At 45.9% G+C, this 14,156-nt stretch overlaps 1 protein-coding gene across 1 annotated transcript; it reads left to right on the top strand.

Annotated features, from left to right (window-relative positions):
* Window positions 1–249: 249 nt before the first annotated feature.
* Window positions 250–7,813, top strand: LOC116947424 (transmembrane protein 115-like). The gene is made up of 3 exons (XM_032963119.2): window positions 250–491; window positions 2,845–3,753; window positions 5,175–7,813. The coding sequence occupies exons 2-3, from the start codon at window positions 2,873–2,875 to the stop codon at window positions 5,413–5,415; spliced, it is 1,122 nt and encodes a 373-aa protein (XP_032819010.1). The 5' UTR covers window positions 250–491; window positions 2,845–2,872; the 3' UTR covers window positions 5,416–7,813.
* Window positions 7,814–14,156: the final 6,343 nt, after the last annotated feature.

The following is a 14,156-nucleotide window of genomic DNA, read 5'->3' on the forward strand; positions in this document are numbered from 1 at the left end:
CCCCTATCCCTTGGTTATTTCGTGTTACGCCGATTTTAGATTTGTGCTGGAGGGAACGTGATACTTTGCTTCAACGTTCATTCATGCTGTGCATGGCTGATGGGATGTGTAAAGTAAAAAAAACACAAATCAGTATCCATCACACTGACGTGGAGGGACAGACACGGCCAGTGGGCGGCGAACTGCCTCCCAAGTTCAACTTCCAATTACAAATCGCGTTATTTTTTGTTTCTCGTTGTTGCTGCTTCGCGCCTCCTCGGCCCCCGTAGGGTGAAGGGGTGACGTCACCGCGGCCCTCGCCCGCCCGAGCCTGGACCCCGTGGCCGCTCCCTGCCCCTGCTGCTCCTGCGCGGCGACTTCGCGGCCGCACGTTCCGAGCGCTTCGCCGTGACAGCCCCGAGAGCCACTGGCGCCTCTCGCACGCCGTGGTCGCTCTGCTGCTGCTGCTGCTGAGCGCGGACGAGGCAAAGGAGAGGCGCGGTTGCTCTGAAGTGAGAGGAGCTTGCGGTCACGCGGTGATGGCGATGGCAGCCGGGGGTTAGGTACCGGGGTTGTGGTGGTGGCGGCGGCTGCTGCTGCTGCTGCTTTAGTCGTGAGGGGCAAGCGGTGTTCACGGTGGTCACGAGTAGGGGGGACGTTGGCGTTGACAGAACTGCTCCTTTGTGTCGAGTTTGTTGTCCTTCCACCCGCGCCGCACGGCCGGGTTCGTACGGTGCGAAAGAAGTTCAACGTACAGTGCATACTGCACAACGTATAGGCCTAACACGGTGATTACTGGCATAGTCGGAGTGATCATGGGTCGACAAAGCGAGTTGTTGCTCGGAAGGAGAAGCTGAGATTCCCATTGTAGTAAGGGGACTCTGGCTTATTACACACCAGTTCAGACCTTACTGGTCACCCCGTGGTGCCCTTATAAATCTCAACGTTCATCCTACAAAGTGCCATCACAAGGGAGAAACACAAACAAATACACGTTATTTTTACTCAATTTCCCTTTACAGGAATATGGGTAAATCGTATGGGTTGACAGATATGGATTATTAATGCAGTAAGGGAAACCCGAATGTCTTGATTTGTACTCTGGGGTATACAATCGTCGTGACTATGTATTTAGGCCTGTGGTTAACAGTTACTGTAATATTTTGATTTAAAGCTTTCGTGACTGCAGGGATTCATATTCTTGGTTCTTTCGGTAAAGTCACGTAGAAGGGAAACAATAAAATAAGAAAAACATGTTTTATTTTTTATTATTTTTATTGTTTTATTGTTTCCCTTATACGTGACTTTACCGAAAGAACCAAGAATATGAATCCCTGCAGTCACGAAAGCTTTAAATCAAACCTGATGATGATTGCTTGTGTTGCAGTCGAAACGTCGTGAGAGTTGTATTGTTTTATATGTTTATTATTTTATTGTTTCCCTTCTACGTGACTTTACCGAAAGAACCAAGAATATATATAGCTACTGTAATAATCACTGCAGTCCTAATGGCAGTAACCGGGTGTGAGTGAGGGGAAGTCCTGCAGGTGACCGCGTTTGCAATCACTCACCATTTGTGTGACAAGTGGAACGTAAACAATAGTTGGGAACCCATTAGTAGCTGGGTGTGGGAATAGAAGACCTACATTAACAATTACTTAAAACTGTTTATATATTTTTTTAACCATAATGGTGACCTTTGACAAAGAAGGAGTGAACTCATCGGAAATGATATTTGGAGCAAAGTGCTGGCGAATGTTGCCATGCGCGTAGTGCTATATACCACTGTACACACGTGATTTTTAAAGCACAGTTTATTTATCACGTTGTAAAATAATTGAAACGTTAAGCCTTGGTGTTTATAATGTTCAAGTAAAGCACTTCCGCACTAATCAAGCAGGTGGAGTCCACATCAAACACAAACTCTAAGCAAAACATGTCACAGCATTGCAGAGCTTGTACTGCAAGCAAGCAGGCCGTGCGAGGCGTTTTGGTTCTGCTTTTACCATCACATCGCCAAACACTGCAAGCAATGGAGAAACATGGCCATTTTACCTGTATTTGAGGCTGGGGTTGGAATATAATTTGCCCATTATTATTGAGCGTGATAATCTCCAGTTTTAGACCAACATGAGGCAAAACCTCACTCGGATTGTCCTTACCGTTCTCCACATAAGATTTGTATAACTAAAATTGAAACGGGCACGAGTTTGAGGTGAGTCCAGAACGTGTTATACGGAGAATACAGCCGCACTGGGCTTTACCAGTGGAGCCAGTTTGCCCTCCTGCACTATTTGCTTGCAACAGAAAATATGACGTCATTATCTTTGTGGCCGAGAAATCCACACGGCCGTTTACCTGCCCTCGCCACATGGAAGTTCACCGGTTAAGAATTTAGCCACAACATGTCATAGGGTAGAGCGGTGAAATGGTTCCTGCACTGTGAAACCCCCAGCCATTTGAGTTTCACTCCTGGCTACGATTAACAACAATGGCAAGTGATGTCTGACCCAACCTGAACTGACCAGCGTGGTGAATTATGATTAAATAATCCCTCTGACCGACACTGTGTGGATAGGGTTGCCATCTGTCCTGATTTTCACAGAACGTCCTCATTTTGAGGTTTGTGTCCTGAGATCTTCCCAGAACATAAGTCTTGTTTCTGTCAGTTACATAATACACCATCTGCATGTATTTCTCCCATATTCTGGGATTGTCAGATATACTTCCCATGATACGTCCCAATTTCATCAGGTGGCAATGCTAAACGGGAAGCCTTCGTCGAGCGGTGGATTGACTAAAAGCGAATTACCGTGACGCTCTGTAACAACGCGTGAGGTTTATTTGACTTTGCGTGCCTCGCAGGTCGTCTCAGCGAGAGCCTCCACGCACCATGCTTCACCACTCGCTCCCAGCGGCGCGGCACCGCCTGCTCGCCGCCCTGAGCGGCGCCAGCGTGCCCGTGCGCGCCGCCTGCACCCTCCTGCTCGCCTTCTATGCGCTGTCGTTCGTGGCCGACACGCCGTTTGCGCTGGGCGTGTCGTCGGGCTACCTGGCGCCTCCGAACTTCTGGGTCTGGACGCTGGCGACGCACCCCTTCGTGGAGGTGCGTGCCATCGAGCTGGCGGCCAGCCTCGCCACGGTGGCGGCGGCCGGGCGGCTGCTGGAGCCGTCGTGGGGTGCGCTCGAGCTGCTGCTGTACTTCGGCGTGTCGACCGTGGCGTCCGGCGTTCTGTGCGGCATCACCTACCTGTTCGTCTACGTCGCCTCCTCCTTCGACACCTACTACCTGTTCTGGCTGCACGTGCATGGCATGGCGGGTTTCTCCGCCGCCGTGCTGGTGGCGCTTAAGCAGACGCAGGGCGAGGCCGTGCTGGCACGCCGGCCCGTGCCCCTCCGCGCCCGCCACCTTCCCTCCGCCTCGCTGGCGCTGCTGGTCGTGCTGCGCCTGCTGAACGTGGCGGAGGGCCGTGTGCCGCTGGCGTTCGCGTACGGCGGCATCGCGGGGTGGCTTTACCTGCGTTTCTACCAGCGGCACCCGGGGGCCGCGGGGGCCGCACCGGCGCGGGGAGACCCGTCGGAGCACTTCGCCTTCGCGTCGTTCTTCCCACCGGTGGCGCGAGGGGCCGTGGATGCGGCGGCCGGAGCGCTGCTGCGGGCGCTGGTGCACGTAGGCATTTGCCGCGGCGCCGGCAAGCGCTACACGGTAGAAGCGCCGTCCTCTGTCACCATCAGCCTGCCCGGCATTGACGCCCAGGATGCCGAGAGGAGGAGGTGATGATCACTGTTGTACAGACCTTGAATGAGACGTTTAGCAACCCCGGTGCTTAATATTTGTACTCCACCCAAGGATTTGTTACCCCAATAATGAATATTTGTTCATGTTTGGAAGCAATATTTAGGCATTTTATTTCCCTTTCCAATTATATATATCCTCTTTAAAATTTAAAATAATATTTCTTTGCTTATAGGTCTCTATCCATACATGTTCAGCTAAAATATACATTTCAAAAAAAAACTTGTGTTGCTAAAGAGTAGCCCAGCTTTGAGTATACATCTTTTTATCATACCATCCGTGTTGCTCTATGTTACCCCCAATAGACCTTTTTTGACCTTTACTGGGCCGTAATTAATCCAGACTTACTCTTAACGCCTAAAATGTGAGTTGGGAGAATCAATTAGTGATTCCTCAGAGGTTACAGTCAAATAGGTGGGAACATATGTTCTCTGACGGGAACAAATTAGTTTCTTTGGGAGTACAAATACGAATAGACACTGGCCACCGGATCCGGCCAGGTCTTAATGTTTATAGAGTGCTTGACTTTACATGAAAGAAAATGCAAGTTTTATATAACATCTGATCGTGGGTCACCTTACCTCATAATTCCTCCGTTGTTGATAAAATGAGTTCCTCATTGTGGGCAATCAGCAGTGGTCACCTTGTGGAAGTGTGGCCATTGGCATGGTAATGTGGACTTCCCCACTGCTGACTCGGGGCCACCAACGTAGACGAGTTTCACCGCTCGCTCATTTCATCAGATGGACACTGACATGTTTAAATGTAGCATGCAATTAGGCTGTGATCTCATTTCTTTTTAAGCACTCTGTTTGTTCTCCTTGGTTTTATTCGGTAAAAATTATTTTCGTTTGTTTTATTTTATCTACGTGACTTTACCGAATAAAACCAAAGAGTATGAATCCTTGCAGTCACGAAAGCTTCAAATCCACTCTGTTCGTTCTTTACAATAGAGCTATTACCCTATTCTAGGTATTAAATTGTCTGGATATGAGTAAATGATTCACGGGGGAGCACATTTCTATTATAAAACGTTTTCTTCGTAGTTTTCAAAAACAATTCCTAGTAAAACGTAGGGTATTTTGACTTACTTTTTCGCATGGGCCAGACATCTTTGAAAAAGTAATAGTACCCACGCTTTACCTCATCACATTGCCTGCTGATAGACTGACATGTGTACTCATAATTACTGCCAGATTGATAAAGGTAGGGGGATTTAATAAACTTGCCCATTTCAACTGCCGTGCCAGTAAGTCGAACTCGTAACCTCTGGATTGTCAGTCCATCGTGTGAACGATTACGCCACAGAAATGTTCCCTGTTCCTTACTTTGTAAGTACAGTCGTGTAATAATGAGTGCCGCGGTTGAACGGTCGCTGCGTTGTATGTGCGCTTTGCAGGCAGCTTGCTCTCAAGGCTCTCAACGAGAGGCTGAGGCAGTCGGAGGAGCAGACGGCGTGGCCGGCGATGGACGAAGCGGAAGAGGTTGGGGTCGGTGGCCCTAAAGAGGTGGGCGACAGCAGGGAAAGTGCCGCTCCACTCTACGCTCCAACCTCGGTCGCGTCGTCTGCCCCGCAGAGCGACGCCGTTGACCTGGTCAGCAGCACTGGCACCACGGACCAAGCTCCAAGCCCAACTTGACGGGTTCTTGCTGCAGCCTGGCTGGCACGGTGACCTTAAAAACAGAGCGAGTTCCACAAGCTGCGAGACAATGAAACTACACAAGAGTGAATTTTACTTTGGTGTCTGCCAGGTCGTAGAAGATCGACGGACGTCTCTTGGCGGCAGTTGCCAGCTGTACGTTGTTGTGTACATTGGAACAAACTGTTATGTCCTCGCACTGAATGAGAATCCGTGTTCTGCTTGTCTGCACTTATGCAAAGGTTGGGGTTTTCATTGAGCAATAATTAATACAGAGCATGCTTCTATATTTGGTTGTGGTTCTTTTAGCTTTGGAGGGTTTGTTTAACATCTCTCAGCATGATGATGTATACAAACATCTGTAAAGGGGGTATTTAGAAAATGTGTGAACAGACATAATGGTGATTCTGGGATTCCATTTTTGTGTTTAATTTATTTATCTTATTTTGACAGGTTAACTTTTTATTTAATGAAATGTGCAGAATTCACACATGTAATGAACCATGGTTGGAAATCATAAAGTTATCTGTAGAGTAGACATTGCAATTCCTTGCAATTAAAATTGAATCCTAGACATGACCGTTGTAGTATATGGTGAGGTATGTTGTTAGATGTCACTTTATTAAAAATAATGGTTTCTGCTGTAAGTGTAATATCCTCATGTACGGGTGGATGAGATATCAGGACCTGCATTACTGTTGACCTCAAGTGAGAAACTAATATGTGGACGAGTGTTGATCTTTGTACAAATTCCAGTCATGCACAGGCTTGTGCACACACACTGTTTCTGTATTGTTAGTAGCAAGCACTTACCCACTTGTGTACTGTATATACGTATGTTGAACTTCTTTCGCATCGTACATACTTGGCCAACCTTGCTAATCGGAGGTGCGGGGGAAGGACAACAAACTTAACAAAGCTGAATGTGAATAACCTTTGCCTACAAAGGTTGTATGTGGAGCTGCTTGGTCAAACTGGCTGTATAAAATACCGACAAGTTCTTTTCAGTTTCCACAGATTTATTTTATTCTCATCATATAGAAATTCAGGCACTCAAGGTAAAGAAATGGCATGTAAGAAATGACAAACTTGTGAGAGGTTTGATTAAAATGTTAACTTAATTTTTGTTGATCCCTCGATGTTGCACAATTACAACAACAATAAAAAAAATCTGAGAAAGCTGTCCAGAACAGATGAGTTTTGTGGACCTGTTCATGCGAACACATTCTCAGTGTTTTGACCGTTAATGTGCACTGTTAATGATGATCTGATCTTTATTTGTAAGACACACCCACTTGTCAGCAATACTCGTTATTTGGCATCGTTTAGATGCTGGACAAATGACATACCACGGTTGTTACCGCTACCTTATAGGTATGGCTAAGAGGACACCAGTTTAATCTCCCCACATGCCTTGTCCTAATTATGGCTACGTCAATTCAGGTAGTCTCTAGGTGGAGTGCCTTAAGTACATCGCTGTGCTATGGAACACAACTTAAACAAATTGGTCGGGAGTGCACCTGAAATGTTTGGATACATGCTATGTAATTACTACCGAGGGTTAGAGTTGAGATTCGTGTTTTTTTAGTCTTGAGGTCGCAGATCGAGCAACAGCTCTTGTTTTCAGCAGACACCTCAAGGGAAGACACGCACACAGTGGTTTGTTGTGCAGGAGTTGCCAACGTGCTGCCTCACTCAATTTATTCAAAAGTGACAGATGCAGTTATCATTGGGATACATGCCAAGTCTTTTTTTTAGGTTAACGTTTGGATAGTCCTATTCAATAATGAACTCGTCTGCAATTCGAGTGACTAGGAAATGTTGCTTCGTGGGGAAGCAGTGGAATGCGTGTATTGTAATGCCAATTGTAAGGCAAAGCCTTGCTCTTTGTACCTGTGGTTTGAGATGCCCAGGCGTGAAGGGCGATTCTATCAACGACAGATTATTATCATCAAGCCGTTGTGATCATCCTCACCTGTGCTGGTGAGCTTGTTCAAGATGTACTCTCAATGCATTTTTGGTGAAGGAAGACTGAAATGGGGTGCATTTAAAGCCATTGTCAGTCATGGGAGAGATAAGTTGAGTTTAGATTTTGCGTTTGGGTTATTATTTGTAAATCATGTGATTGTCTATAAACAACATGCCATAAAAGCATCTGACAAAGTTTAATCAAAGTCATTTAAACTAAAATACGTCGTTACAAATGGGGTGTATATTGTAATTGCGGTCATGCAGGGTTAATTTAGAAACATGACTTGGAATTAAATCGGTCCAGTGTTCCCCAGATGTTGTACATGTGTCAAGTAAATTACTGGTGTACTTTTCCATGCAATTCCTTGTATTGTTGGATAAAACAATTAAATCGGCTGATGATAGCCAATGAAACCTGAGAACCTGAGGCTGCTTGCGTTTTGAGACTTTGTACAAGTTACATTCAGAATTGCAATATTTGGAGGCACGGTGACAATCTATCGAATGGCATGGTTATTTAAAACATCTAATTGTATTAAGACCTTGGTAGAAATCTCCACAAATGAGGTAGACGTAGATTCTATGAGAATAGGTTTTCCCCTTTTTGCTGGCAACAAAAACGGGGAGTGTTGCATCTGACACCACCGTGACGTTGAAGTGCGGCTCCCCCCCCCCCCCCTAAACGCGGGGCCCGGGGCAGTCATCTCGATTCGCCGTACCCTCGAGGCGGCTCTGCGTGCGCATTAAATAGCTTCCTGTTAGGAAGAGAACATGCTTACTACTTTAGATAAAATTAAGCATTACCATGGGAATAAATTACCAAACACCTTCTGATTGGCATGTAACAATGATCTTAACGTTTATACTTTACATAACCATTTCTTTCTCTGTAATTCTGGTAATTAAGCATTGGCATTGGAACATATTTATGATCTTAATGTTTATACTTAGAAAATGGAAAATATTCTTCCTCAGAATATGATCGTAGTGATTAAGTGATGTGTTGAGTAATTCCTATAATCTGACTTGCCTGTATAATTCAACCCACAAATCCAATGTTTTCCTTAGGAAGTGCAAGTCACACAATATTGACATCACAGTGATGTATTTTTAAACAAAGTCTTTTAAAGTTATCTGCAAGTGTATGTGTGTGGTGACCTGAACACTTCCTCATTAAACTAGCTTGTTCCTGTCCTTTGCATAATTGGCAGCACATGTGGCCCTGGCAAACCTGCCTGATGTGTGTGAGTTTTAATTTGCACAGGCTATGATAATGGACACTTGTAGCTTAATTACTCGACTCAACTGTCTCATTTTACCCGGTAAAGTCCACTGAGCTCTTCGCTGTTTTTTCAGAAGCGACCTGACCACGCATGGGAGCTCACCGACGTGGCTGATATAATCACATGTGGACATTTATAGTCGTAAACAAATAATCTAAACGCACGTTTGTAAATGTGGAGGGCAAACCTGGGAGACCCGGAGAAAAATCCACGCAACCGCCATGGGGAGAGAGAGAGAGAGAATGTGAACTCCAAAGATCGAGGCATGGCCAAGGTTGGGATGGAACTCAGGTTCTCCTGCATTCCAGACAAGGGAGACCTCGCCACCAAGGTACCCCGGTAAGTGGTAGTAATCGTTACATAGGCAGTTTAATAATAATAGTTGACGTTTATAAGACGCAATTAATCCAGGGATCTCAGTGCGCCACGCACTAACTTCGGAAAGATCAGGAATTAGTGCAGAGTCGACGGGAAGTGTAGGGCAGGCGAGACAGCGGAGTGTTTAGAGAAGACCAAGGGAGGGCGAGTGTGCTTGCCTGGGTCACCACTGGCGGGAGGGCGTTCCGTGATCTTGGCCCAGCGCATGCACAGGGCTCGGTCACCAGAGGTGCAGAGGTAGAGTTCTGGGCACGTGGAGCAGAGGTAAACCAGCGGATCGAAGAGGTTGCGACGGAACGTGCCAGTCTAGCGTAAAATGGTGTGTATGTTCGTAGCAATACTTCAAATTGTATTTGAAAACAATTGATTATTGTTTGTCTTCTGAATGGGTTTATTTTATTTGTGTCATACCTTTCATTGCATAAACAGTTTCTCAAAAGATAAAATAAGTTGCAGTGATTGGAAACGTACCCTTTCTATGGATGTATTTCAAGTCAAATTTTTGGCCGTTGTGTGAGTCACATCTACTGTCGTGGGGGAGGTGTACTTTGGGTTTGCTTTTCATTCATCCGTAAGAGGGTTTTGCACTTAATGTGGGACACGATCTCTGAACGTGATTTTCCTTTTAGGAGACAGCACATCTGCATCCCCTATACGTAGTTTTGAAGACAAACGGTGGTTTTAACTTGGGCACAAAAAGTAATGCAGAGAGGCACTAGTGTGTGCGCGTTTGGCTTGTGGGCCCAGAACAGCTCTCAGCTTGGGTGTGGGAACGTCTCTGCTAACCAAACACCGCAGATCCTGCTGAATGCACAAGTTCTGTGGAGCGTGAACACGTCTCACTGAATTCCGCAAAAATCACAACTTCCTAAAAGCGAAAATGATAAAATGTGTGGAGGGCAGTTGGGGCATAACGTTTTACAAATTGCACACTTCAATCACGGTATATATAAGTATTTGGGGAAAGTGTCTTGAAACTGAATTTAAATGTTTTCGTTATTAACGGAACATTCTGCTTCTGAATTAAGCAAAATGTGGATATATGTGTACAGTTTATGCAGTGTTCAAGACAATGCATCCTGCACTTTGATCCTAATATTGGATATGTAAAACGTCTTACATTCTACAATTTGGTGTGTAATTTTGTTCGGAAGCCACTTGATTGTTAACAGTGTGATGCATTGATGATGGTGATGTCACCATTTTCTGTTCAGTTGTCAAAATTATGGATTGTTAATTTATTTGTAAACTTTATAAACGATTCTTTACAATCAATTACGCTCTCGGCATTGGCTACATATATTCTGATCACTAATAGAGAGTACAGTCAAAGCATCTGGTGATATGTTCGGTTCACAATGAGTATGATGGCATTATTGGACATGTACTTGGGAGAATACAAAAAAAACTGGTGCCTTTTTATCACACAGCACACGCAGGAACTTTAACAAAGCCCTTATTTTAATATCCTGCAAGCAGAGTTGGATCTTGGTCCGGCAACTGCCAGAATCCCATGGAAAGCGTTCATTAAATTCGATATCAGAGAGAGACATCCTTTTGTGGCTCGTCCCATTAGAGGCTTGCACAAAAGAGGTCACAGCAGAGGCTTTAGTTGCTGCTTGCTTGTATTCTTTCAATCCAGATCTACATCAGAATGTCACTTGCTCTGTGGTCTCATGTAAATCACATGCACGTGCTCGCTGATGTATTTTTCTAGCTTTAGCAGACAGGTTACCTCACAAGATCATTACCAGAGAAACAGCAATGCAAGATTTGAAAGCGGTGTTAAATACATTAAAAAAAACATTGTTAAAGTATACATGTTCACACATCCACAGTTGATTTTACTTCCACAGTTTTATAGTCTACGTGGTATTGCTTTAGCCTGTTCAAACCGAAAGTTAATTTACTCTGTAAAGGTTCTGCATGTCGCATTATGAAGTATATCGGTCCCTCTGACAACATAGCACCTGCATACTTCTTCCTGTTGTACCACTTTGAAGTAATAATACAAGTGTGATTGTCACTTTCAAGTGTCAAGCAATGTGCCGGTCTCAGTAGTAGTAAATGTGACGATAAACTCTCAACTAAGACATGTGAGAGCCTGTCAAGTTACTTGACGGGTGTGGCAAATTCCACGAGTTGACGCCTGTTTGACAATTCTCAATGGCATGGCCCCATGCTTGCCTCTGGAACAGAATTGTGAGGACAAAATAATGCAACGTTATTTTGCCTTACTACATTTTGGTATTTTGCTGCAAACCATCCTCAATCTTCTCTTGCCAAAGGGAAGATCCACCGCTCAAGCTCCGTCCATCCTTTCTGATCCCACGCCCCCCTCTCCGCATTGTGACAGCACGTGCGATGAGCCATAGCAGACCTCCCTGTGCGGCACGTGCTGAACACGGCACTTGGCGAGCAAATCGTCTCCCAGCAGGGGACAGTTCCCCCCAATTCAGTAAAATTTGGACCAATACGCCAGCATGCACGGCCCTCTATTTTAAAAGAGTTATTCTTCCGTACGGCATGTAAGCAACAATTTGTATAGATGTCACAGTTGAATCTTAAGGTCCTTCAAGCAATTCAAAGCGGCAGTAGATGCTGTATGGATCGCAGCGATACCACTGGGGTGTGCGTGGATGGCACAAATCGTCGGTTTGATGGTTTCGGCTTTACCACAGTATCTCAGACTGGTGAATCTTTGATTTTACATTTATGCAGCAACGTGTACGCCACACATCTCCAATGCTGTGTGGCCCACAGACGTCGTGAGATAGTTGCGGCACATCCACAGTCGGGTTTCTCAATTGTGTTTTTGTTTCTCACGTCTGTCGCCGCCCACCCTTCAGACCATCGAGTGCCGGTGTCTTCATTTGCAGCTGCCAAAGTGGAGGCGCGTATCCAGAAAAGGCTTTCTGCATTGAAGGCTACGACGTGGGGCTTCCTTTGTCTTGGTGGAGCGGCTGGGCGGAGTTGTCCACGATCTTGTTGTACTCCAGGGTCGTCGCGGCATTTACGTCGGATGTTGGCTGGAGCGATGCTCGCCGCCAGCACAGAAAGCCACGGGAGTGGAGTGGACCTCAGGGTGCCCCTGATGGTGCGAAGAGCGGCGTTAATTTCCATGTCGACGAGGTTGTGTGAGGGCTGGCACTCCACATTGGAGCACAGTACTCTGCTGTAGACCAAGGCCTGCGTTGACATTTCCAAGGTGAGGGCGTCTCTTCCCCACGTTGTTCCCACGAGTTTCTGGCTCGTGTTCACTCGTGCTTTTGTTTAAATTTTGGCTCTGTTCAAGGTGGTGCCGGTAGTTGAGCGTCCGGTCTAGGTACCGAGGGTGGTGGTCGTGTGTTAGTGTTGTTCCACTGAAGTTGACATTTCATGTTTTCGTGGCTTTCCCGTTGTTCAGGTGAAAATGGAGACGACGCTCTTGGAAGTGTTTGGCTTTTGGCGCCAACTCGTGAAGGATGCTTCTAAGGGCTTGAGATATTTTTTTGAGAACTTTTCCCGTGTCCTCTATTGTCCGGGCTCGGGTTGCCAGTGCGATGTCGTCCCGTGTACGTGAACTTACGGGAGTATGTCGCCGGAATGTCGCCCGTGTAGAGATTGGACAGCACTGGGGCTAGAACAGATCCCTGTGGGAGTTCATTATTCAATGTTTGTGGGCTGGGTGTGGGCAAGGTGGACGGTGAACCATCGGTCGCTCAGCATGTCGACGATGAGTCTGATAGTCAGGCGGCAAGGCACGGCTGTCGCAAGCATCAGCAGGAGACCCACCATACGGTATCATCTGCCGGGGAGAAGTCGGTGAATGCTGCTCCTGTTTTTGAGCTGGCGTTCGAAACTGACCTCAGTGTAACTTGTTAACGCTACCACCTGGTCGCAGCAATTTCGGCCGGTTCGGAACCTGGTGTGTTCCGTAGGGATTTTAAAGAAGACTAAAATCTAGTGTGAAGCAGAGAATGCGTTTTCTGTGGTTCACACAGCCGCAGTATTAACGAAGCTAATAGCTCAGTGGGCCTTAGCTGATGATATATTTTTTTAATGGTTTCGTTTTATTTGTGTATACTGTTTCAGTGATTTGTTTACCTTTCTATACCTTGCACTCGTGCCGTGTTTGTGTATTGTTTGTGTCGTGTTTGTGTCGTGTTTATGTATTGTTTGTGTCGTGTTTGTGTATTGTTTGTGTCGTTTTGTGTATTGTTTGTGTCGTGTTTGTGTATTGTTTGTGTCGCGTTTGTGTATTGTTTGTGTCGTGTTTGTTGTTTATTGTTTGTTGTAACGTTTTGACCTGCCTCTACTGGGCATCTGTGAAAAAGAGCTTCTCCTTCAGCATAAATACATATTCGGATTCAGATAGAAATACAAACCTCGACAACAAATGGAAAATGCACTACCCCTGGGGTATAAGGGATAATTGTGATGATACAATCAAGAGATGCAGTTTACCGTCACACCCAGGATATTTCGCCCATCATTACAAGACAACCACAAGAGGAGTGGCTCGCTGACGCAGGAGTTGGCCCGCTGCCCTATGAACCCCGCTCAGCCGAGTTCAATTCATGGCCACCGCTAACATTGGTGGCGAGAAATATCAGAACCGGTCCTGCCCTCCACTCATATTCTCCAAGGACGGTGAAACTCCCCCCCACCGACGTTAGCATGGGGATGCCTTAATCCATTGGTGGATTGAGAAAGGCTGGAATTTATTATTTTAAAAAGACAATAATGAGCTTGCTTAGCCGTTTAAACGTGTGGTCAAACCCGACGGATTGATCCCCAATTGTAAAAGGATCGCAGCTTCTTAAACTTGTTACACCGCCTTCCATGCGAGAGAGATCAAATATCAATAAACTCCTTCCCTGTCATATAATACAATTCATGAGTTAACGCGTGGACGGGCTGGCCGAGGTCTGCATCAATGCGATTTATTATAAATGTTGTGGATTTGCTCTCTAAACACACCGGTGTGCTGTACTAGTAACGCAATGGCATGGTCTGTTAACGTGACAAACCTTACAAATTGGCTGTGTCGGGTGGTGGCAGGTTTAACGACACATTTATATATTTACGCGATGTAACCCAAATAAAAGAAACCTGTATTATGGATGA

Source organism: Petromyzon marinus, chromosome 30 (genome assembly GCF_048934315.1).
Source record: "Petromyzon marinus isolate PM22_M1 ecotype Great Lakes invasive population chromosome 30, UKy_Petmar_22M1.pri1.0, whole genome shotgun sequence".
NCBI lineage: Eukaryota > Metazoa > Chordata > Hyperoartia > Petromyzontiformes > Petromyzontidae > Petromyzon > Petromyzon marinus.